Raw genomic sequence first — 24,284 nt, 5'->3', positions numbered from 1 at the left:
CTTGCTGCTCTCTAATTAAGTGCTGCCCTAAAATTTAAAGCCATAGGCCGACAGCTACATCCAAGTGTTCAGTGTTTCGCAAAGCTCTAAGGAATAACAAAAAAAAAGTGTCCTGAAGAAGTACATCTAAACTAAATCTAAATCCTTTTATACGGCTCATAGAGTTAACGTCCAATCTGCTTCTGGCCTCAGTTGCTGCTGACATGAATTCTACAACAAGGGCGCAGCAGCCTACCTTCATAATGCCATGGGCCTTCTCAACACTGCAGCAACTTGAAAAATGCATGCAAGACTGCTTTCTTCTTTGGCTCATCTAGCTGTGACACTGTGAATAGCATTTGTGGGGTGTTGCAGCACCTAGCTGCAGCCACCCGTCGTTCCACTTACTGCTAGCTGGCAGCAGCTGGGGACTGTTACAGTCACTAGCTGCAGCTAGCTGCTGCACCTGGCCTTCTGGAGGAGCTGCAGCAAAGGTGGAGCAGCCAGTGGCACCAGCTGCCCAAGTTGGTGCAGCTTCGGCAGGATAAACTTGGAAGTTTGCAAAAAGAGTATTTGTGATACTTCACGAATAGAGGGAAGTGGAAAGAAGATACAACAAACAGGCGAAAAGAAAACTGTAGCTCAAAACGAATAATTTGTAAACGTAATCACAAGAAGCAGCGCTGCTTTCAAAGCCCACAGCAGCAGCAGCAGCAGCGACTGAGCATTCTATTAGGATGAATGGCCTGAGGAGTGAATTAAATAGAGAACTTCAGAGGGATAAACTAACTTCACATCTGGACAAAAAATAAATTTCTTGAACTATTCGAATCAAATTGAAATGAAGTCTCGACCTCGTGAAAGCGGATCGAGTCTTCCGAGGAAAGTTCAAATGCTCCAACTGACTTTTATTCAAGAATCTAAAGAGAGTAAAGCATCAGCAGAAAGCCTGGAGGCGGCGCTTCCCTTTCCGCTTCCTGCTGCGCCTATTTGTGCTTTAAATGCAGCTGATCAGCCCCCGAAAAGGATTTTACTTGTAATGATGTTGGCAGCTGCTGGCGCTTGTCAGTTCAGCTTTTGCGGCGAAGTCTTTTCAGCTTCGTTTGCTCTCCAGGTGACCTCCACCTGGTCCGTGCGAAACCTTTGCCTGTAGAAACTCCTGCTGGGCTGCACTGTCTGGCCGCACTGGTACATCAGAAGACCCACGTAGGCAATCATGGCCCCGTTGTCAATGCAGTATCTTTCGTCCATTCCGCCCATCGAGCAGCCCCGCTGCCGGGCCATTTCCCGCAGCATTTGCTGCAGCCGCAAGTTGCACCCGACGCCGCCCACTACCTGCAGCAGCAGCCCGCAGCAACAGCCTGGAAAGCTGCAGCAGCACCAAAGACTTCCTCAGAGTCATAGGGCAGCAGCAAGAAATAAAGTCTTTCCAAGGCTGAAATATATTATTTGATCTACTTATTTGCAACTGCAGAACTCCTTAACAAATTGTTTCAGGCTTCTGTTCGAGACGACAGAGTGCACTGCGATGTGGACTGCCGCTGCTTACCAGCACATCTGAACTGTGCGAAAGCGCCATCGCTCGCTCCGTAATTTCAACCAGCATTCCAAAAAGATATTCTTGCAAGGAATAACAAATGGATTCCGGAGTGAGAAGCTCCTCGGGGATGCTGCTGTCTGCGCTTTCTCGACTGGGATTTCCCCTCTTGCGCAGCTGCCCGCCACTGCGCTTTGTCCTCATCCGCTTGGCCATTTCTTCGGCCACTTCCGGCCGTCTGCTGTCAGCCGCAGCGCTCTGAGACTCTACTGCGGGATCATCACCAGCAGCAGCAGCAGCAGCATTCTGTCTAGACTGGGCGTCGCTGGAGCAAGGCTTTCTCGCGCGGAGCTCGAGCATGAGATGAACGGCCTCTTCCGCCTTAGTTAACACCCCGCTGAAGGCGACGTCCATGCCCTTTACATTGTAGCTGAGAGGCAGCAAAGGGGGAGCAGCAGCTTCGGGGTGAGTGGCCCGATACAGCTTTTCGAACTTGAGGGCCATTTGCTCGACTTGGAAGCCGGGCGCGGGGTCGTTGGGCAGGTGCAGCAGCCGCGCCACTCTGTCTATGCAGTTGCCAATTGCCATGTCCAGAGTTTCCCCCAAGATCCTGTAGCGGCCTTCGCTGTAGCCAATCACTTGTGTGTTTCCCCCGGACACATACAACACAGTGGGGTTGCTGCAGCCCGTCACCAGGCGTCCCATCTCGATGTGCGCAATGCAGTGGTTAACAGGCACAAGGGGCTTGTTCCACAGCAGAGCCAAAGTCCTCGCAGAGAGGGCCCCCACAGCCAGGGGGGCCCCCATCCCGGGGCCCGCTGTGTAGGCAATGCATGTGATCATGGCGGGCGAAACCCCCGCCTCGTCCATCGCCTTGCGAATCAGCTGCGTCACATTTGCCTGGTGGTGCGCTGCTGTTTCCCGCGGGAGAAATCCTGTGCCCGGGGGGGTGATGAAAGTGGCCCGGGGGTTCGCCAGGATGTTCCCCGAGCTGTCCACTACGCCCACGCCCACTTTGTTCGCGCTGCTTTCTATCCCCAGCACAATCAGCCTTTCTTTCGCAGCTCCTGGCGAGCCTTCATCCTCGGGCTTGCTCGACGTGGGAACCATCTTTGCGATTCTCCCCGCCTTTTCCGGAATCTCCCGAGGCCCGGGAAGGGCAAGTAACTGCAACAAACGCTGGTTTCAGATCACTCGAAGGAAGCGCAACATCGACATGCTCATGCAAACAAGCGCTGGGCCAGCCTCGAGGAAACCGGCCTTTCCAACGGCTTATCTCAAGTTCCTTACAGAGAACCTCACCAACTTCCGAAAATCTTTGAAACCCCCGCCTCACTGACTAAGGAACCCAAGCCAAGAGTTCCGATTGCAGTAACAGTAAGAAGAATCTACAGAGCATGGACCCTGAGGAAGATCCAGAATTGGCAGCAAACTTGAATTGGGGCTTTTCCTATCCATGAGGCTGGTTGCCATTGGATACGGAGCGAAATCACAATTCGAAATGAATGAACAATTCGATTTCTTTCAATAAAGATTAAGACAGAGAAAGAACACAAAAGGTTGCCAACAAGGCCTCTTTCGTGTTTCTCAGAGCTCTACAACAACCCCCGCCAGTCCCATATAGTCTAGGTGGTTAGGATACTCGGCTTTCACCCGAGCGACCCGGGTTCGAGTCCCGGTGTGGGAATATTTCTCTTTGTACAACCCTCATATATCAATAGAATAGAGTCACCTTCCTTTCGGAAAAGAAGAATATTTCTGGTGGGCCCCCTTCTGCTAGTCGGCAGCGCTTTAGTGACCCTTGACATCCCATATAGTCTAGGTGGTTAGGATACTCGGCTTTCACCCGAGCGACCCGGGTTCGAGTCCCGGTGTGGGAACAACTTTACCCTCTACTCCTTTCTCTTGATCCTCTGCTGTCACGCTATTGTGGAGTCGCTTGTTGAAGTTGAAACTGCATGAAAAATCCCTTGGCTGGCTCATTTGTTGGTGATCGGTGTGGACGAGGGAAAATCAGCGATGGCGTGGTGATCTCTCCCATCCCATATAGTCTAGGTGGTTAGGATACTCGGCTTTCACCCGAGCGACCCGGGTTCGAGTCCCGGTGTGGGAAGGTTTTGGACGTCAAATAAACTTTTCTTGGCATAAAAAAATGTCTTCATCCTCGCAATCCATGCAGTTCAGGGCCTTTTGGCCACCGAGTGAAAGAGTGGGTGTTCACTTCCAAGGAGTTGAGGCATCCCGGAAACTCTGCTTTTCTCGGATTTCCTTGGCTTAGTGTTTCAGCTTTTGGATTTTATTCTTTTCCTTTGCAAATTTTCCCTCAGTGAAATGCTGCTAAATTGGGAGGCGGCTTCCGAGTGTTCACCCTATCCCATATAGTCTAGGTGGTTAGGATACTCGGCTTTCACCCGAGCGACCCGGGTTCGAGTCCCGGTGTGGGAACGCTTCGGTTGTTTATTTTGTTACGTTTTGAAGTGAATGGTAGCAGGATCTCTGACAGGGCTTCGGACGAGGAGCAGCCTGGCTGCTTGCTGTTGCCTTTTGTTCATTCTAGTTAAATTGGTTTTTCTTGAATATCGAGGTGAAGAAACACTATCTGAGTCGAAAGAAGCTATGTGATGTGTTAGATCTTTCGGATGGGGGCCAAGCTGGTGTGCCCTGTGCAGCAGCAGCCTCCAGCATTCTTACACACTCATCCTTGTAGAAACCAAATCAAATCAAATATGCAATCAAATCTTTTCGTGTAGCTTCCACTTAGTTGCATGCACCATCTTCTGCTGCTACCGGGGAGCCCCAAGTCAGCGGCCGCCTTCAAGTGAGGCACTGCAGCGATATCTCGGTGCAAAAAATGGCACAGGAATTTGCAAAGAACGCCACTGACACGCAGTCACTGAACAGATTAGCCTCGTTGTGCCAGGCGGTGCTGAATGCCATCGCGATACTACGCTGAATTCTTGAACTGAGCACTTTGTTGCAGAAGCCCTGCTTTAGATGTGAGCAAATGAGTCCACCTGCTCTTGTAAGCAACAACACAAGCTCTAGTGTATATGGAGTGAGCTCGTTTCTGTTCTGAGTCACTTCATAGCGGCTCAGGCAACCCCTGTCCTCGTGAAACTGATGACTGACATATGCAAATTCATTTGCTGGCTACGTAGAACTGATAGTTGCGACTCAAGACAAACGGAGCATAGCGAAACAATTCACCTTTAAGCAGAGGAGAAAATAATGAAACTGTTAGCTATTAGATTCAAGTAGCTTTCCTACAACTATGCAGCGGAGGCAAGGTGCATTCAACTACACCTGCGAGCTGAGCATACACCCCAACGGCACTGCAACCAAATGAAGAGCTCTACATTTTCTTTCGCCAAAAGGAACCAAACGAACCCAACGGATTCATCGAACGTCAGCTATGAAGCATAATATTGCATTATTACTTTTGCTTGCGCCAGCTGCGCATGCGCTGGAGTTTTCTCTTGTTTCCGAATCTTCAAGGCTCGGCCCCCCCGGTCCGTTCAGTTTTCGCTTCTGCCTCCAAAGCCCAGCAGCACGAATTGAATTTACGTTTAGGCCGGCACGGAGTGGCTGCTGCTGCTCTTTTCGACGTGCCTTACGTGTTTGGAGGCTGCACAGTTGAGGGTGAGTGGCCGCATTGCTGGCCAGCGAAAAAGGCTCAGTTTGCGTGGCACTTCGCAAGCCCCTGAGCCCAATGCTTTAAGTTTCTGGTTCCTTTTTCTCTGCTTTCGCCAATTAGAACAAACAATTGTGCTGTCTCCGCGCAGAACTCTGCTCGGACGAGCTGTACGCGTTTCACACTTCAACGAGCTCTTGGGAGTTTCTGCGGGTGCGGGGCGACGCCCCGTCGGCCCGGGGCGGGGCCTCTTTGAGTGGAGCTCGAGGCTTTTTATTTCTTTTTGGCGGAGAGTCGAGCGAGGGGACATTCAACGACGTTTACAAATTCGGTACTGCAGCGCAGCAGAGGCCCCGCAGTGCTTGCTTAGCCCAGAGCCCCTTCAGATGCCACTTGGCGCAAGTGGTACATAGGCGTTGGCCCCGAGAACTTCCGCCCCGGTGAGCCCTTCCACTTAAGCTCTTCAACTGGCCTTTGCATGCGGGGGAGTGCAGAGCCCCGCAGTGGCCACGCTGCTGCCTCAGACGGCGAGAAAGTCTACATATTTGGCGGCTACAACGAGGCAAGAAAGCGTTTTGTCTTGAGTGTTTTCGGCGCATGCAGTTGGCCAGTTTTGCTGTTCATTAAAACTCAACTTGCAAACAGTCCGGGCGCTTTCTTAACGACCTTTGGATCATCGACTTGGACTCCGTGAGAAAACTGTTTTGCAAAAATTATCTTTTCTTCGAAACTGCTGCTTCTTCAGGAGTTGGAAAACTTGAGCCCCGAGCAGTTCCCCGTCCGCTTCCACGCGCTGAGTCGGAGTGAGCAAAATGCAAAACTTGAATTCAAGTCTTTGCCAACTCATGAGGTTTTGTCTCAGGCTCAGGAGACATCCCCAGCCCCAGAGAAGGGGCCACACTAACTTATCTGAGCGGCCACTTGTTTCTTTTCGGGGGTTACGGCGCAGAAGGTAAGTGCCGCTGCTGTCTGTACACCTGGGAGCGCGCCCAGCGGCTGGGGTGTCTCCGCACCTTGTGCAGGTCTTCGCACGAGCGACTTGTGAGAAACTTCTTCTTCAAAACTGTTTTTGCTGCTGCTCAGCGCGCGCAGGTGGGTGTACAGTTTGGCTGAGGACAAGTGGCTGCGGGCGCCTGTCAGGGGCCGCCAGCCCCCCCCCCGGGAAGGTACTTAGTTGAATTTTGAGTTTCGGAGTTTGGGAGATGAGTTTTCGCCAGGCCACTCCGCGCTGCGAAACGGGAGCGACGTAAGGGAAGTGCTTGCTGCAGCTAGCTGCAGCAAGCTGCAGCAAGCTGCTGGCAGTTGTGCTGCGGTAGCTAGGCTGGAAGCTAGCCAGCTAGCTAGCCAGGTGGCGACCCCGCCGGCTAGCTAGCCAGTTGGCTAGCTAGCCAGTTGGCTAGCTAGCTAGCTAGCTGCTGCTGCAGTTTGCTGTTAATATGCTGCGGCATTCCCCGTGACCAGTGGTCCACTCTCGCTGCTGCTACTGCAGATAATTGTCGCTGGAGGCTGCGACTCGCGGCGGACAGTCCAGCGCTGCTACAAGTGAGCAGCAGAGAGGCAGCAGGCCCTCCTTTTCAAGTTAATTGATTTATTCCTTCTGAATTTCCCGCTTTCCTCTCAGTGACGTTTGGCAATTAGATGCAAAGACTTACAGCTGGACTGTCTTGTCCGCTGGGGACCCGAAGTTTGCCCCTCGCGAGCGCCACGGGGCTGTCATTTTAAAAGGCGAGTTGAGAGGAGTTTCTTAACGTTTTGGACTTGTGAAATTTTCGGGAACCTGAGGGGGCAAGGTGCTGCTCTTCTGCGGGCGCAAGCTGGCAGCAGAAGACTATTCAAGTGTCGTTGCCTTCAGCGTCTCCGTGAGTTTTTCTGCAGCAAAGTCTCAGTGGCAGCAGCAAATCCGTAATTGCTTCCAAGTCCTGCGGCGGGGGGGCTGTCTGCTCCGGCAGGGGCACTTGTGCAACAGCTTCCTGCCTCTGTCACCCGGGCTGGGCTTCTCACGACTGCGGGGAGGTCAGTTGCTGCAGCAGCAGCTGCAGCAGCAGCTGCAGCAGCAGCTTCTCAGGACTTCTTCTCTGGATTTGCTGCTCCTCTGCAGGTTTTCGACTGTCCCCGAAAGTGCAACTTCTCCGGAATTTGCCTTAACGGACTCTGTAAATGCTACCCTCGATTCCACGGAAACTCCTGCTACCGCGTGCGTCAAAATGCCCCTGAAACTGCTGCAGAAACCCCACAATTCCTGCTGCTGCTGCTGCTGCTGCAGGTGCTATGCCCAGGGTCGGGGCTGAATGGCATGTGCAACGGGGAGGGCGAGTGTTTGTCTTCGGGTGTTTGCGCATGCAAGTAAGTGGAGGTGGCCTCAACTGCCTTTCTTTAAGTCGAAAACAAATGCAATTGCTGCTTCTAGTCCGGGCTACAAGGGTGGGCTGGCTCATCTAGTGGCTGCTAATGGGGGAAACACTCACAGCCAACTCCTGGGCAGGCGTGGCCTGCGAAATTGATATTTGGGGAGAAGAGGAAAGGGCCAGGAGGGCCAAAGGGATTAAACGCCGCTCTCCTGAACACCCAACTCCCGACTTGTCGAAGCTCATAGACTTCGACTTGAGAGAGCAGAGTGGGCCTGGCCAGGCCAGGCAGCAGTTTGTTTGTTCAGATTCTGTTTTTCTTATTCTGCTGCTGCTGCTGTTGCTGCTTCCCCCCTGCTGCTCAGTCCCCGCTTTCCCAGTGGCTGCCATCTGGAGGGATATTGTAAGAGAAACTGGAGGAGTAAGAAATTACACTGCCACGCGGACTCTGCGTCTTTTCACTTCAAATGCCACCCCAGAGTTTGCCGCCCCTGGCCCAAATAGGAGAGCTGCGGGGCTCCGCCACAGCTGGGGCCACAGGTGAGGGGAATGACTCTGAGTAGAATCTGCGCTGCAGCAGCTGCAGCAACTGCAGCAGCTGCAGCAGCTGCAGCAGCTGTCGGTGGCAGCAAAACTGCTAGGGCTCTTATTTTCGAGTTTCAGGCGCAGGGCTACAGTGGAGTATACACTGGCCGGAAGCCAAGCTGCCATGTACGGGCCTCTATGTTTTCCTATGCGCCTTTCCTGCGCATTTTCTCAACTGTTTAATGATATATATTCCCTTCAGCTGCAGCAGAAGTCAAAGAAGCGCTACAGGGAGTGGCTGAACAGCTGCAGGAACAGCTGCCTTCGATTTCCACTTCCGTGCGAGTAGCCATGGCCCCTGTGTCGCTTTTTGTGGCCCTCGGCACTTTGTATACAATGTACAGTATCAACAAGTCTCGCATGTGAAGTCCGCTCTCAGCGGCGGAGAACGAATTTCAAAAATGTTTCACTTTTCAAGATCAGCTAGTTCTACTATCAGAGCTGCAGTCGAACTTGACTGTGGCTGAACCTGTTGAGGCTGGCAGATGTGAAATAGAGCTTAGACACATGGCTGGAAAACTAGTCAGACGGTTAAAAGATACTTGGATTGAGATTGAAGCGAGCAAACATGCTTTCAGTGCAGCCGCTCTAGGCTTTCTTACTGACAGTAACACATGTTGGCCGCTTTAAAGAGCACAGTGAGCAACTCACGTCCATAGGCGGCAGACAATTTTGCTAAGATGCCATTCACGAAGGTAGAGATCGAAACTGGGGATACGGCAAGGCACAAGATGCTGTTTTCAGGAGCCTTTAGAATATGCATTCGAAGTAGTTAGTTTGGCAGTGGCGGAGTTGAGCAAAAGATCTTTAGTTTAAAACACGTGGACCATGCTGATAGAGCAATCACAAGACAACACAAACTCGTCTTCACTGTATGCAGCGATGCATATAGGATTTCCACCAGCCCTTCCATGGGCCCTTGGCAAATGCGGGTGAATGCCGTGATGGGCAAGGCTGGCCATGCACCACGTTGCCACCTCCAGCAGCAGTGCCTCTCCTCCTGAAGCAGCAGAAAAATGCTATTTCTAAGCTATAAAAGACCCGACATAGTAGGTGAAGTGTTGATTTTGAGGTGTGAAAAGCAAAGCGTCGCTACAACGGAGTTTTAACCAGCATTTAGACTTGGCATTGGTGCTGCTCTTTCGAGCTCTAGAAACTACAAAAGAGCTGCACTTACGTTCCGTTACCATAACCGCCCTGCCCTGCCGTAGGCAGCAAATTGCTGCCACCGAAACGGGTATAGTGGCTCGGCAAGAGGGCTGGCCAAGAGCCTCGTGAATATTCATCTGGCGCGTTACCTGAGCGGTGCAGATGAGATGAAGTTGCAAGCACAACCTACATGACACGCGGGAATTGCCAGGTAAGAACAGGTTTACAGGTCGCCATTCTACTAAGGGCTGCACCCACCTGCTGTGCCTGGCAGTCTACGCAAAACACCAAATCCCCCCTAGCAACAATTAGCGTGTTGCTGTCGGTGAAACATGCCCGGGAAGCGGCTGAATGAATTGATGAAGAGCCAGAGGTGTTGCTGTCTGGAAGGAAGCGGACTCCGAAACTGGAAAAAAAACAGATGACAAGCGTTTGCAGGGGCAAAGTCATAAAAGAGCAGTATGGCCTATCTTGCGCGCGCTCCCCACGGGAGTGCACGCAAGATAGGCCAAAAAGCACAGCTCTCCCCACGGGGATAGCTGTGCTTTTTGCTTTCGCATAGTGGCTCCTCCTGCTTGTTTGCCCTTCCTCTCAACGCTGATCAAGGGCTCCACCGACACTAAATTAGAGAAAACTCATATGTGGCTCAACCAGAAGTGAGAGGTAGTTACCATGTCTTTGTGCACAGTATCCATTTGTTATCAGGACAAGCTCTTGTGTAAGCCCCAACAGAGCAGTATCCACCCGACAGGCACAGCGCGAAACCGACTCGGCTATCCATACCGCTCATGCCTGCGGCAGGCTGCTGGCCCACAAGGCTTTCCACCACAGTAAAAATTTTTTTCGTTGCCGACGCTTCTAGCGAACAGCAAGTGCAGTCAGCGCTGCTGCAACTGCTTCCAAAAGGCATGGATTGTTGCAAAGTGAAGGTTGGTCCAAAACAAGCGGTGATGGTGTTCGCTATTTTCGAAACACTCGCGTGCTTAATCTGTGGCCGCGTTGGGTTCTTGCCATCTGCCCGTTCCTTGAAGGACAAATCAAGGACGAGAGACAGGAGTTCTCCGGAGGCCGTCGCAAGCAGCGCATGACGGTCTGCAAAGGGGTTCCAGAAGCCAACAATCCATAGCCCTATCAAAATGCCCTCTTAGTCTGGTCAGCAAAATTGGTGAGAAAGAAGAACTCAGAGCTTCAAATAAGGGGCGCCCTCACCTCCAAGGCAAGCGATAGCCACCGGCGGGTCTTGAGGCGCTGCAAGCTGCAGTCGACCTATCATGGAGAATGCCTTCGAGTCAAAAAGCCTCAGCGAACCGTCGCTAAAACAGCCCAACAGCAGCATGGGCCACAGAAAGGCTAGGGCTGTGCAAGAATGTTGCAAAGAGAAATCTGCCAACTGCTGTGGAAGGGGCCAACGGCTCCATATTCTTAAAGAGCCTCCAACATCAGCACTAGCGATCACTGGATAGTCGCTTTCTGTCTTTGCGTCGACGGTATCAAGTCTAGGCTTCGACGACGCGTGAGGACGTGCAGTCTTTGTATTCCTATTAGTTGCAGCTGCTGCACTCGCCTGAAACCAGATGCGGCAGACAGCCCGGCAAGCTCTATTCTTTCCTAGTCGTCTCACTGTCTTCTATGCAGTCCATAAATCAGTCCGGTCCTCTGCACTGAAGGCTCACTCACCTGGTAAGATACGGCTAGATGGCTGATGGGGAGAGTGTGGCTCGAGTGCAAGCGCACTTGCGCACGCTGGTCCCAATGAAGATACCTAATGACACAAGCACAATTCATGCCTGTGCAATAATTTGCGCGGTTACCTTGGGGCGTTTTGTAGCCTTGTTGCTATACTTTATATAGTGCTTTACGGCCAGTTAGACTCACCAAATAGTATTTGCTGCTGTGGTGGCGATTCCCTGTACTAGCAATGCACAGCACATATGGAGGACTTCAGCCCAACGCTTGCGTGAATACCCATGTTATTCTAGAGCATATAATGCCAAACCACTGACCTCTTGTGCCTCTTCATCGAGTTGTATGCTCTTTATTGGTGCGTCCAGCTTGACAGGCTGCAGAGCTGCCTGTTGTGTCATGTCCACTGACTGTAAGCCAAGCGCTTGCCGCCTACAGCAATCCTCACGAGAGACTTCTGTTTCTGAACATCTTAGCGTTCAGTATAGTAACAATGTATGTGTAAGGAGCTAAACAGATTCTGAATGCTCATATTGCTCCCAACGCTAACCGGCATGAAAACATCAGGGGTCACACGCACATCTCTAAGACTCGGAGGAGATCCACTGTTGTCCGCCCAGCAGTGCAGCTCGTGCTGTAAGCTAAATACATTGCCTTTCCACAAGTTATTGAGCCTACACAAACATAACAACAGATAGAAGAAGACCATCCGGTAAGCTAGTGATTGGGTGATGTGGTATTAAGAGCGTAGCAAAACTGCGACTGCGCGTGCCGTTTGCCTCCAGCTCCACAAGCAACGTTCACTATGATGCCGTCTTACTTATTGGAAAGTTTCCCAGAACGAGTTCAAAGACGAGCACGTTGGCTTCATAGTCGTGGGCATACACCAAGCCCTGCAGTACCGCCCAGTGTAATGCTACATCCATAATAACAAGTTGCGAGCTCTCTAGATGTGTAACAACTCATTATTTCAAAGTAGAAGACTGACCCGGTCTGAAGCGACCAGAAGAAGCCGGGGACTCCCTTTTCCTCGACGAGTGAGGCAGGCTGCGGTGTAGTTCTCCAGTGGGTCATCAAGCATCCGGCGAGGTTGCCGGGCATGCTGAAATTGAAGTTGAAGCTCATCAGAATCAAGCGTCGCTGTTAAAAACATAATGCCACAAGATAGCAGAAGCAGTCCAGACACAGCGCAGCGGCCGTCGGCTTTGCGCGAGAGTCGAATGATGCAGAACAATTTTCGTGCCCTTCCCGTCGTGCTCCCGAGAAAAGGACGGTAAATTAGTCTAGCGGTACATTTAATGTGAACGTTACAACACACCCTCGCAGGGCCGTGCATGAGCGCCATCAATGCGAACAATTCTCCACAAGGTAACCGAACGGGAACCCACGAAAACAACCTCTCTCTCGTCAGCGGATGCGGCGCTCAATAACCTCTTTAGTCGGACCCCAACATCCACTCCAACTGCCGGAGTGGAGCAGTTCATGAGATGCCCAAAAGGCAGCATCTGCTCTTTGTTAAGGCAGCAGCTGCCGCGACATTCGCAGCAAGTGCCTAATGTGGCGTTCCCGCAGTTAGAATCTGCATGCAAGGCCTCTTTCTTTGTATGCATGCTTGAGAAGTTCTTCGACGATGATATGAAATCAGATACACGCCAAATATCCAGCCGACTTCCATCGACACCCCCTGTACGAAGCAAAGATGAAGCTCATGAGCTAAATCTAGCACACAAAGGCCACCCCTTAGAGCTGCGCAGTGTAAACTTGACAAAACGATACCCAGGCGGCGAGCATTTTTTTGCCGAACATTGTGATGAGTTACCCGCAGTGACAACCAAATCAGATCCACAGAACAAGACTCCCGGGAAATCCTCTTCATCTTGAATAGAGGAACTGGAGTGCAGGCTCTGTCTATTGAAGTAGAGTCCGACAGCCTCGCCATATGCACGTGGCAGCCGCGCAGCGCCAAGCAGCTCACCACTGCCCTCCGCCTTCCAAATACAGAGACCCAAGCAACTGCCACTGTGTCCCTCACAACTACATGCAGCCTCGTCAGTTCTGCTGGAACCACAGAGGTTGCATCGGCGGCTTTCATTGGTGTTGCTCGGGCATCCATCGGGAGTGCATGCCTCTGGCAACGTGAGAACTGACACAGCAGCACAATTTCAACAAAAATATTAGCACCAAAATCATCTTAGGCGATTTCCTCAGAAAAATCGTATGTATGCGCTACGCTCTTGCGATTGCGGTGTACTGAAATGATGGAATCAGGGAGTCGTTGGAAAGGGTCCAGAAGCCATGAAAATACCTCACCGCTGATGGTAGCGGCTACGCGGGCCTTGATGTCGATGGAGAATGATATCGTGCGTCCAACTATTGGATGCCTCAAGACCGAGATTCGGGGCATGTGTGCCACTGCACCGCACTGTCGTAGCAGCTCCAACTGCCGTTGTTGCCTCTGAAGTGATGCTCCTCTTCGCCTGGGGGATTCTGTCGACAGTTCTTGCTGCTGAGGGCGTGCAAATGCTGTGCGCTCCAACAATGCAGGAAGAAGGCCAAGACACTTGCCGTCCTGAGATGGTGAAGGGGTGGAGAGCCTTTCTATCAGAACCCATCGGCCAACAGCGTGAGCCAGGACACCTAAGTGGAAAGTACTGTCAACAAAGTCTCAACATGGGAACGCTACTTTGCAACTGACGGGCAGTTGCAATGCGTGTTCTCGAAGTCTAGCAGCTAATTGCTGTCGGCCTGCATGTTGATCCAGCAACGCCGCAAGCCGACTTCTACTGTGGCACTCTTGTTCAGTTTTCCTAAAAGGATGTATCCAAGCTACTCCTGATGTCACAAAGCTGTCAAAGAAAGTAATCCTGCCTTTTGGTCTCGGTAAAGTAATTGACAGCGGAGCCTACCTTTTAAAGGCCTCCACAGGCAGCCAGTGCGGCAGTCTGCTACCGCAGTGCCAATTACATGGCGTGCGACGGCGCCGTCTGCAATGCTACTTAGTTGAGTTGTTGGCTCCTGTTGCTGTTGTGACACAGCCAACAGTCTTCCAGACTCTAAGCTGGCCTCAATATGTGCACACCACTCAAGAATCCCGGGGAAAATTTCGGCATTCGGAGCATCCTGGTTTCCTAATTTGTCACTTTCTCCACTTTCCGGTAGCTTGCCCCGTAAGTCAGGTGAAACTGTGCACAGCCCAGTCTGTGATCCTCTCCTCACCGCATCGGCAAGAGCAGGAGCTTTTTCTTCAGTCTGTTTTGTCTGAGCAGGACTAGCCACCACTGGAGATGCGGCGGAGGCTGGGGCCTCGGTATTTCCAGAGACAGCAGCAGGAGCAGCTTCAGCAACAGAACCGCCTGCGGCTGAAGCGCTGGCAAGATTCGGCGTGGCACAACGAGGCAGCTCATTGCCTCCCCCTCGGGAGAACGACGGAGGAGGCACAGTGGCTTCGCTTGAGGAGCATGGGGCTGCTATTGGACAAAGTGTTTCTTGTGCTGCTTGTAGTGGCAGCTGCGAAGGGTGGTTCAACGGCTGCGGATGAGCTCGCGGTGGCTCCTGGGGTTGTGGTAGCGCACTTTGCTCACAATGAGTGTCTTGTGGCATATCTTTCTCTTCGTTTTTTGAATTGGAATCGGCCACCATATGAGTTGACGAAGCCGGTCTCTCTTTAAACGGCTGCAGCAGACCAATGCCACCTAAAGGCGCGAGATCTGCTACTGCGTTCAGCAGTGAGGAACCAACTCTCCAAGTGATTGTTTCCGTTGTACTAATAGAAACCAAGTAGTCTCCCAAAAGCTGCAGCATGAAAGGTGGCTTGTTGTGGCCTGCGAATGATTGAAACTGAGGAAACTCAGCTGCTAGACCGTCGGTTGCAACAAATGAACCACCTTTGTTTTGCGGCGACTTCCCTGTAGTTGTATGACTGGTGCTTGGAATCAGAGCATCTCCTGGCCCTCCTACTCCATTCCACTCATTGACCTCTGGCATCTGGCTCGTTGCGTTTGCATGGAGAGAGTTAAGGCGAGCCAAGTTCCATACCTATTGAAGACACGACGAGGCCATAAGCTCAGCCGACGGTTTTCCACTGGATGGAAAAAGGCAGGTTGAAACAAGTGCAACATGGCATGGAGAGACGGCTTTGCCCACAGAGAGATTTTGAGGATAAAGTGAGCTGACAATTACCGAATATTGGATGCACCTTGATGAGACTATCTTCCCCGCAAGTCAAAGCAATTGGCTGGATGCCACTTGCTCCAGTGTTTACCGATGAGATCCATCCGACACTAATTGGTCCGCTGATAAGAGCTACTTCTCGGCACTGTTGCAAGGTCGTGGTACCATCCTGCAGGTATTCAAACAGAACGCTTTTGCGAACGGCCTCCCGATTTGTCCCTTTCCAATGGTATGCTGTCAGAAGTAGACAATGTCTTTGTAGGAATTCACACAACTAAAACAGTCTCCACGGAACCGTATCTAGTGTGTTGCGGAATGCCGCGTAGGTGAGCTAGTGGTGACTGAAATCCTGCTGGAGTTACTTAGAAAGGAATGCAACGAACTGGGCACTCAAGCACGTCAGCGTGTAGCCCACCTGTACTTTAAGCGAGAAAAGGCGCATTCTGGAGTCACTCCCGCATATGCACAAGTCATGCCCAACAGCAGAGAAAGAAAAAGCAGTAATGTGCAAAGACTCGCACGGTGTTGGGAATGGGCAGAGCTCTGCTTCAAAGACGAATTTCGGAAGAGCGAATATGCAAAGCGCTTGAGGTGAGAAATAACGAGCAGCTTTGGATCCGTCGCTAGCAAACGCAAGAGCTGGAACACCATCTGGGGGAATTTCGGCCCGAGGATTCTCTAGCTTTCTGATGAGTGCGAATTCATGAAGTTGTGAAAAGATACACACACCTGCACGATGGAATCAATAAGCAGCGTAAAGACTATCAGCGTCGCCCCTCATATGCAGGATTTTTCCCGTGACACGACAGTATTCTGTCCTTAATCCCAAGCACTGCAGTGCGCAAATCCTTCAGGCTCTCTACACCAAATGATCATCCAGCATGCATTATTAGTACTTACATCCGACTGCATCGAGTGAAATTACCAGAAAACACTGCCTAGAGACCTCGCCTTCTGCTGTCGGTGCAACGCGAGCAAAGCAACTCTCTTTATGGTGGTGTTCAAAAGTGGAGCCATGACGAGTACAGCACTCCACGAGATCCGTTGCCGCCGAAGGCGAATGAACAAACCAGATCCCCGTAACTGGATGCTTATGATGGTTAGCCTCCATCCAAATGGCCGGTCCTTCAACCGCAAGCACTCGCACTGCTCCGCTTTTAAATCCTAAGGCAAGCGCGCGCTGTGTTGGATGGGCTGCCACACAAAGGGGTGGATCCTGCGGACTCTCCATTTCAAATGTCTGCGTACGTTGTTGGCAGACGGCACGCAAACAACCGCAAACAATCCGAGGCTTGATGGGAACAGCATCTTCGTTTTACCCGAAGTGGCTGTCCTGCTCCTTTCTAAGCTAGTGGGTTTCTTTTGCAGTTGCAGTACTATCCCACGATTAACCAAGCGCGCACCGTCTGAAGATAAGGCTCACTTGACTAAGCTCAGGAAGGGTCCAGACCCGAACGAGACCGTCTTCGCACACTGTGTATAGCTCTCTAAGAGATGCTGCGCATGAATCACAGCTGCGTGGCAAAGTGTTGCTGTGAATCCAAGGTGAAAAAAACCCCAAAGAGCACTGGAAGCTTTCTACAAGCAGACGTTAAAAAGGAGGAGTGTACAAGTCGTCACGACGTGTAAAGCCAAGCAAATGCAAAACTGTAGGGAGACTGGCAAAACACATACCGCTTATTGACGCGTTCAGTACGCATGCTGGGTGCGCACGGCTGACCGGAAGATGCTGCTGAGTTGCGAGGTTCAAAAGCTCCACCGCGCCGTCGCCACAAGTGCAAAGTACCTGCTGGCCAACGGGCGACGTTTCAACGCCTACATATTCCGAGCTGTGTGCGGCAGAGAAGTACGCTGTCATGAAATTTAATGGCCAAACCCTTTGAAGGAAACATACACATCATCAGATAATCAACCCATGCTACTTCTCTTACTGATATTTGATCCTTGCCAGATGATGTTACGAAGACAGATGCATAACTCATGCCTTCTTTTGGAAAATCAGACCAGCCGCATCAAGAAACTGAAGAGATTTTCGCTCACTTCACTGTCTTGTCTGCAGAAGCCGTTACACAAAATCCTGGGCCCGTTGACAGGGCCCAAATAGGGCTTTGGTGCAAGGTGAAGACACGCTTCAAGGCTCGCGTGAAGTAGTCGATCTGTGGACAGCGCAGATGTACCCGATACTTTCAGCAGTTCGTAATTCACATCAAGCAAAGCGTCAAAGTAATTTGGACAATTCTATCGAGACACAAAACCAAGCACTACAGTTCATGTTGACTGGCTCAAAATCATGCCTCAAGGAGACTTCCGCAGGTGGATGAGACCAACAGTCTTGCCAAAGGCTTCGAATCATCTTCTGCAAACCCGCGCAGCTCAACAGAGATGCCACTACCGACACATTCAAGTGTTTCCCCGCAATTTTGCCTCCTTCTTTTCGGTTCGCAAGTGTTTCGCTCCATAGGGGCAATCGCCTCTAGAAGTAGGTTTTGCGAAGTAAACCAATACAAGACCTCAAACACTTACTTGTATCATGTGCCACTACTTGATCTGGCAACACGAAAGCAAGATCTGTAAAAAGGTTTTCCCTACCAAGACCATCTAGGGTCACGTTGCAACCTGGCAAGTGTGCATTCTGTAAGATACGCAACCACACGTTTGAATACGCCATGGAGGGTCCGATCCACCTAACCGTATACTGAGTGATGATGGAAATGGGACTAAGTCAATATACCAATATGTTGAGCACGGAAATCACGGTAGACACGCTCGAATGGATGGAGGAACTTCTAGTGTCCGACATTTCCCTGTCTAACGTAGGCAAGAGGTTTGCACTTATTTGTTGCCTGCCGAGATTTCGCAGGCCTTTTGTTTGTTTTGTTTTTCAAACATTTGATGCCTTAGTACACGAGAAAACTACTTAGGATGCCTGTTGCCAGTAGCTCCAGTTAAGGTACACAGGAGCATTAAGAAGTGTCTAATTAAGTGTGTTTCTTGCCTTAATGCGCCAGAAGCGAATATTTTCCCTCCCACAGCTTACGAGTCGAAGTTCTTCTAAGGGAGAAATGCGCAATGCCTCTATCTGGTTTGTTCACAAACACTCAGCAAAAGCGCGGCTTTCACAGGTGCGGAAGGCAGTGCACATCGAACAGAAGGTTTTGGCACAGCCTACGTTTCATTTGGAGCTGGTGCGGGGTAAGAAAGTGACAGCTTTGGTTGCACTGTGCAAACAAGAAGTACAAAATGACCTGGAAATCGGACACTTGGCGGGCAAGGAGATTTGGGCGTCCAGTCGTTAACAAGCCATGAAGCTCCCATACTTGGAGCTGCTGGCGACTTAGACGGTCTAAACCAACAAGCTGAAGGGGTACAAGCAAATTGAATCACATTTCTGTGGAGTTGTCTTAAATTCAAGCCATATCACTGGGCTGTTTATGATCTGCTATGTCCGAAATGTGCTAAAGCAGTTGAAGAGAAAGCCAATTACCACCATATATCGCCCTCTTGGATCTAATCGCAACAAAGTAATTCTGCGGAGTGTTGCTGACTGAATGATCTGCAAGAGAAACAGGGCTCTGCCAACAAAAAGCTGCGTGTAGAAGTTTCGCAGAAATAGTGCGAGTCAAAGTGGAAACATGCAGTGCACTACATCCAACAGGAGGGCGCACTTTCAAGAGACAAACGACTCTACGCACTAAATGTTCTTGACGGCTAAATTCCCGTCGCTGTGTTGCAAAAAGTATCAGAAACAAGATTGCACGTCGCATTTGAATACGCTCTTCATAAGCTAATTAGTTAACTCACGCTTTCATAAGAATATTGTGCGTATGCTGGGTCCCTAGCGGCCATCGTATTATACCTTGACGCTGCTAAAATGCCACTAGGCGTGAGACTGCACAGCTTCTACAAGCAGCTAGGACGACTGTATGACTTGGAAGCTTTTCTGGCAGTGGAGGGAAAATTTATGTCTTACTGCCGAACAGCGGACATCTTCACTGTCACTCTCAGGAGTAGGGAGCTTCCAGATCCTGAGACACACAGCGGGAACATTGTCTATAAATGTTAGTGGCGGCCTGAAAAAGCAGTTGGCAGAGGTCGATTGCATCCGTCGCTGAGCTCAAACAGGACTTCATGGGTGGGTCGACCAGCTTCTATTGTACTTCACACCGTATAGAAGGCTGCTGCGAAGTATTTTCCACCGTTGCCGCCAACTGGGCCTCGACGGCAACTTCAAGGAATTCTATGAAACCATTATGGCCCAGTAGACACCTGGAAGTGTCTGCAAATTCCAAAACCCAGAGAAAAACTTCCTCCGCTTTTACACGCGGTCCTTTAGGAAGATAGGAGCCATAAAGTGGCGCCGGCAGCATTTTATAAAGATCTGCGCTAAGACTGAAGGTACTGACTTTTTCGTAGGTTCCTAGATACAAGAATTGACGAGTGGCAGCTCAGAATACGCATGTCGCTGATCCACATGGCTCCACACTTTCTCAACTGTGCCGGACGGCAAAGTCCACTGACCTGCTCAACCTGGGAATGCAGTGCATTTGAATATGGTAACGATACTCATCAGTTGCCTGGCAAATGGAAAACTGCCAAGAAAGTTACGACGCCGATGCGTTCGTGAGTCCAGTCCCTTTTCACATTCTGCAGCTGATGTCATTTTGTTAGTGGAGCTTGGACTTTGCCTCGGCCGGTCGGAGTTGAACTCACTGGAACTCTAAACAGTGAATGTTTACCTGCAGCAGCGCCCGAACTTCAAATGAATCTTCAGCCGGGCCCCGGTCCCCAATCTGTAGCTGAGCGAAGCCGTTCTCTGTGGATGCTCTGATTATGCTTTTTCCTTCAGCATGCTCCTTGTCGTCCCATGTGGCTTCGTTTGAAGGGCTAACTGGAACCAATGTGGTCTCCAAACGGTCTCCGTCTAAGATAGTTATGATTCCAAACACATCTGCAGTAGTTTTATGTATCACCAATGCGAATGCTTCGCTGCGTTGATTATGCTTTTGAACGATAAACGCCCTTGAAATTGTGCCGTGAAAAGGCTACAAGCTAATAGGGTCAGATACCATGGAGAGGCTCCGGCGTGCTGCGATCTGTGCTGCTGCAGCTGATTTGATTGCACTCGGGGGAGCGACAGCCGACGGGCACGTAGACCCATGGAAGCAGTTCCTGGGGTCTTAGCGCAGAAGTGTCTTTTATGCGGAGAACCTTGGGAATGTCCTGCATGATATACCAGGGCAGGAACAGAAAATGATCCACTCAGAAGGTATCAAACGGCAAAATGAAGGACGCCGCCTGCACCGCCAAACCCCGCGCTTTGCTTTATTCTCTTGAACTCCCGTGGATCAAAGTGTCGGCTGGGAGAGCATGCGCAGGAGTTGGCTCACGTTCATGGTGTACAGATTGTCTGAGGTGAAAAGCCCGCGGAGATAGAGACAGGAGCATATTTGAACTGAAACAAGGGTGTTGCCTGTGGGAGTGAGCTTCGTAAACTGTCCTATCATGCTGGGCACGTGAACGCAGATCTGAACCCAGCGAGATGGAGGCAAAAGAGGATATTGTATCACCCGAGCCCGCACCTGCGCAGCCGCAGGATTGCTTCCACAATGGTATCGGTACCAGATTGAAGGCGCATGATGCAAGATAGGCAAATACTATACCCCAATAGGCAACCTGGCCACGAACAAACGGAAGAAGCAGACCTTCGGTAGTTTAACAATGTTTGTGAGAGTGATCCGCAAAGGTAAGTCCTTTGCGGTTCTCAAGTCGAAGTGCATAACGAAAAATCTGTTGGCCATTGGTTTAAACTGGATGTACACCTGAGGTTATACAGAAAGCCATACGTTACAGGGAATTCAAAAACAAATACTTGGGGGCGGCCGAAGGTTCTTTTGGCGGCTAGCTCAGCAAGCCTCAATGAACCAGCAATCCATTCTGAGTGACCTCTAGATCAGGGAACCACAGACGGACATAGTTTGCTATTATCCCCAACGTTTTTTGCGCATTCCGGATGCTAGGAAAGCAAACATAGTTGTTTGCAGAGACAAGCCCGTAAATTCTCCATACCCGCTTCCCAATAATTCTATCCTGTCAGCGTAATAAGAATGACAACATGAAAGGAAAGATGTGTTGGGGAGAATAGATATTCCACACGTTTTTATGACTCAGGCGAACTGGTATTTTAGGACATCGAAGATTGGGAATGAGGTTTTGGAGGATAGCAGCCCGCACCACTTCCTCAGTAACTTCCCCATGTTGGCTGCTCCTTGTAGGATCACCAATTGGGAACTCTTTGAGAACGTTGATGAACGCCGCTCTAGTTTCGTCGGCCCTCGCAGTCATTGACGAAACACTGCTCCTTGAAATTATGTGTGATACCTGCACTTCTAGACCTAGCACGCGTTTCTTCCTTGAATAACTTGGAAAGTGATGGCGTCGCCACTGTAGCTTCCTTGGGCTATTACTAGTGTCTCTATATACCAAAAACTAGCTACGGCCAATGTTTCGTAGGGTAATCGTCCGCTGCCCACTAAGGTCTGGATGGAAAATGGGACAGGATCCCCAACCCTTTATGAAGATGGTCAATTGCTAACGGCCTGTCCGGCGTACGGCACGATTCCAATGATGACTTCGATCACCAGAGAGGCATTTTATGTGTTTCAGTGCCTTTAGTGATCTTTTCTCTCACAGACATGTTCCGTCCAGGAGCATCTAGACACGCGGGACGGCAGCCGTCCGCTCCTCAGCTCAGTTTGAGTAGCTGTTTTAGAGCCAAAGCTTAAAGAAAAGGGAGTCTGGGATAAGAAATTCCGATTTATTCGCCTTTTCATGAGGAGGAAGCGGCAAAAAGTCCGCTTCAACGTCACTTGAAACAATAGAAGAGACATGGGTACAACGAAAACTGCCCATGCTCGGTGGTGCCCTTTGCACTGGCACGGCGCTTCCACCTCACATAAGACTATATAAGAGAGAAGATTGATTTTAATTTACATATAAGTAAACCAAGAAAGGGCATTCCACATTAAGGCTCACTGCAGCGCAGCGCCCCCGTGGGAGTCTCCCAATTCGCCACAACACCTTGGTCGGGCCCCTCGTGTCCAGCGGTCAAATTGGTGCTGGCTCCAAATGAAATGCCCGAGATGTCTCAAAATGAGGCAATACAACATAGGCAATCCACTGTAGGGACAGCTCTGCAGAGGGCAACGAAGTGAAACTCCTTCGTACTCAGCAGAGAAGCACCCATGTCGTCGGAACCTCTTGTGCAGCACAGCGTTGAAGGCGTGCGGTCTGCCTTTCGTCCAAAAATATTGCTCAGCAGGACAACAAAATAAAGGACATTAAGTACACTAATAATCTAGCACATTGTTTGGCGCATCGTGCAGGCTCTATGAAAAATTCTCGTGGCTTGCCCTCTGCCATAAGTAAGCAAGGCCGTCCACTAAGCGTAGCTGCCAGCGAGTAGTTCATGATTACACAGGTCCTACAGCCTGACCCCTCCAACAACTCGTACAGAGCTTCCATGGTGTAAGCCATTGTGACCTCGATGAGTGTGGGCTGCAAGAACGCGGTGAAAGCGTCGGGAAGTTCAGCTGTGATGGAATGCGGCTAGCATGTATACAGTAAAACATTTCATTCTGCTTCTTCAAGTTCTGCAAGATGCTGTAGCTCTGGCGGCAGCATTTCGAGTTCTCCATCATTTTCCAGTGCTGGCTTCGCTTCACTGTGGCCGCCTGCAACGTCTGGCTGCTCCTCTAGCTCATGTATATCAAAACTAGTGCCTAAATCGTCGAGCCCAGCCTCACCTTTGTGCTCAAGTGAGGTATCTGCTTCATATTTGTCCAAAGTTGGAACCATAAGCCGGATGCTAAAACGGGCAATAAGGTGAGACAACCCGCCAATGGCAAGCCCAACGCGTTGGGGAGAAAGCTCGAAGATGGGAACGACGGTTAAGCAGAAACCGACGGGAATGCGGAATGAGCAGCGATGGGGGAGCTGCACCTGCGCCTCAAATAGCAGCAACGGCACCTGGAAAAAGTCAAAGCTGCCACTGCAGAGACTCAGGCATGTAAGTTTAGACTTAGAGCAACAAAAAGAAACGGGCTGCTACGTTGTTTCGCTTTTCACTAAATCGTGAGCACCTTTCCCCTTACCTGATGCACACGGACTCTCTCCTTTGGACGGGTGACGTGGGGAGGCAAGTAAGGGACTAAATCGTCGTCAAACTCGCCTCTCCACCACTCGCCAAGAAACTCTCCTACTTCCAAGTCAGGACCGTCTGTGGAGAGTTGCTGCGCCACCCATTTCCTCTTAGAGTTTTGTTCAGGCTTTATAAGATACTTCGACAGTTTTTGCTGCAGCACCTCTTTCGGTTTCTGCCAGGTTTTGTACTTGAACATAATGAGGCTGTGTTTCTGCTGTTGCTGATCTAGTAACAACAACACGTGAGGATATTCTGCGCAGTGGACCAGAAAAACTGCTGCTACTGACCTTCTTGTGCCCTCACGCAAGTACGCCTCTTGGCGCTTCTTGAAACGCTCTTCTGGCGAACCCGACCCCCATTTGTTGCCAAGTGTGCTGTCGGATTCAAACGAGTAATTGGATTCTGGGAAGACCGCCCATTCTGGCTCTATATCCCTCGGCGCTGCCGTCTTGTTTACTGGTCTAGGGATCACCTGCTTTTGCTCTGTCTTTGCAGACTCTGCTGAGGGACCGTATAAAGGATCCCTGTCGTATTCTGAATCCGCAGGGCCTTCGACAACTGAGAGCGTCCGTTGCGAAACATCTGCAGCTCCACTAACTCCTGGCACTGCGCCCTCGCCCACCGTCATCTGCATTTTGAGCCTACAGCTGCTACACTTTGAAGGACGTACAGGCAGACATTCGAAGCCTTGCCCGTGACGCTGCAAGAGGTTCTAAAAACTATACTCAGCTCCTCACGGGCAGCCAAGTCCGACTGACCAAAGATGTGCCCATCGGGAAGTTCTCACTCCAGTCTGGTTCATTATCATGTAGTAAACATTTTAAACCACCGTATGGGTGCAAATGTTCCGGATTTTTCGCACAACTCGTTAGGGAGCTGACTTCGCGGGCGAGCGCCGAGAAGTTCGAGAGGTCTAACTGCCTCAAGAAGATATGACACTATGAGTTGGGCTGTGTAAACACACAGCACGAAATAACAATAAAAATCCCGAATTCTGGCCCCATT

At 50.7% G+C, this 24,284-nt stretch overlaps 5 protein-coding genes across 5 annotated transcripts; all 5 read right to left on the bottom strand.

Annotated features, from left to right (window-relative positions):
* Window positions 1-1,044: 1,044 nt before the first annotated feature.
* Window positions 1,045-2,626, bottom strand: ETH_00020530 (glycoprotease family domain-containing protein, putative; the record flags this gene model as incomplete). The annotated part of the gene is made up of 2 exons (XM_013377654.1): window positions 1,045-1,314; window positions 1,529-2,626. The coding sequence occupies 2 exons, from the start codon at window positions 2,624-2,626 to the stop codon at window positions 1,045-1,047; spliced, it is 1,368 nt and encodes a 455-aa protein (XP_013233108.1).
* A 6,263-nt stretch (window positions 2,627-8,889) lies between these two features.
* ETH_00020525 (WD domain, G-beta repeat-containing protein, putative) lies at window positions 8,890-12,010 on the bottom strand (the record flags this gene model as incomplete). Its single annotated transcript, XM_013377653.1, has 9 exons — window positions 8,890-9,077; window positions 9,255-9,375; window positions 9,485-9,632; window positions 9,898-10,318; window positions 10,436-10,539; window positions 10,900-10,988; window positions 11,230-11,319; window positions 11,460-11,583; window positions 11,898-12,010. 9 exons carry the CDS (start codon window positions 12,008-12,010, stop codon window positions 8,890-8,892), a joined length of 1,398 nt encoding a protein of 465 aa, XP_013233107.1.
* Window positions 12,011-13,100: 1,090 nt separating this feature from the next.
* ETH_00020520 (uncharacterized protein) lies at window positions 13,101-14,893 on the bottom strand (the record flags this gene model as incomplete). Its single annotated transcript, XM_013377652.1, has 2 exons — window positions 13,101-13,546; window positions 13,816-14,893. The coding sequence occupies 2 exons, from the start codon at window positions 14,891-14,893 to the stop codon at window positions 13,101-13,103; spliced, it is 1,524 nt and encodes a 507-aa protein (XP_013233106.1).
* A 5,244-nt stretch (window positions 14,894-20,137) lies between these two features.
* ETH_00020515 (uncharacterized protein) lies at window positions 20,138-21,421 on the bottom strand (the record flags this gene model as incomplete). The annotated part of the gene is made up of 4 exons (XM_013377651.1): window positions 20,138-20,299; window positions 20,467-20,658; window positions 20,782-20,898; window positions 21,233-21,421. 4 exons carry the CDS (start codon window positions 21,419-21,421, stop codon window positions 20,138-20,140), a joined length of 660 nt encoding a protein of 219 aa, XP_013233105.1.
* A 1,287-nt stretch (window positions 21,422-22,708) lies between these two features.
* On the bottom strand, window positions 22,709-23,913 carry ETH_00020510 (mRNA cleavage factor-like protein, putative; the record flags this gene model as incomplete). The annotated part of the gene is made up of 2 exons (XM_013377650.1): window positions 22,709-23,077; window positions 23,230-23,913. 2 exons carry the CDS (start codon window positions 23,911-23,913, stop codon window positions 22,709-22,711), a joined length of 1,053 nt encoding a protein of 350 aa, XP_013233104.1.
* Window positions 23,914-24,284: the final 371 nt, after the last annotated feature.

The sequence above is a fragment of the Eimeria tenella genome, genomic scaffold, assembly GCF_000499545.2.
Source record: "Eimeria tenella Houghton genomic scaffold, Eth_scaff6, whole genome shotgun sequence".
Classification (NCBI taxonomy): Eukaryota; Apicomplexa; class Conoidasida; order Eucoccidiorida; family Eimeriidae; genus Eimeria; species Eimeria tenella.
This window is presented reverse-complemented; position numbering and strand designations above follow the sequence as displayed.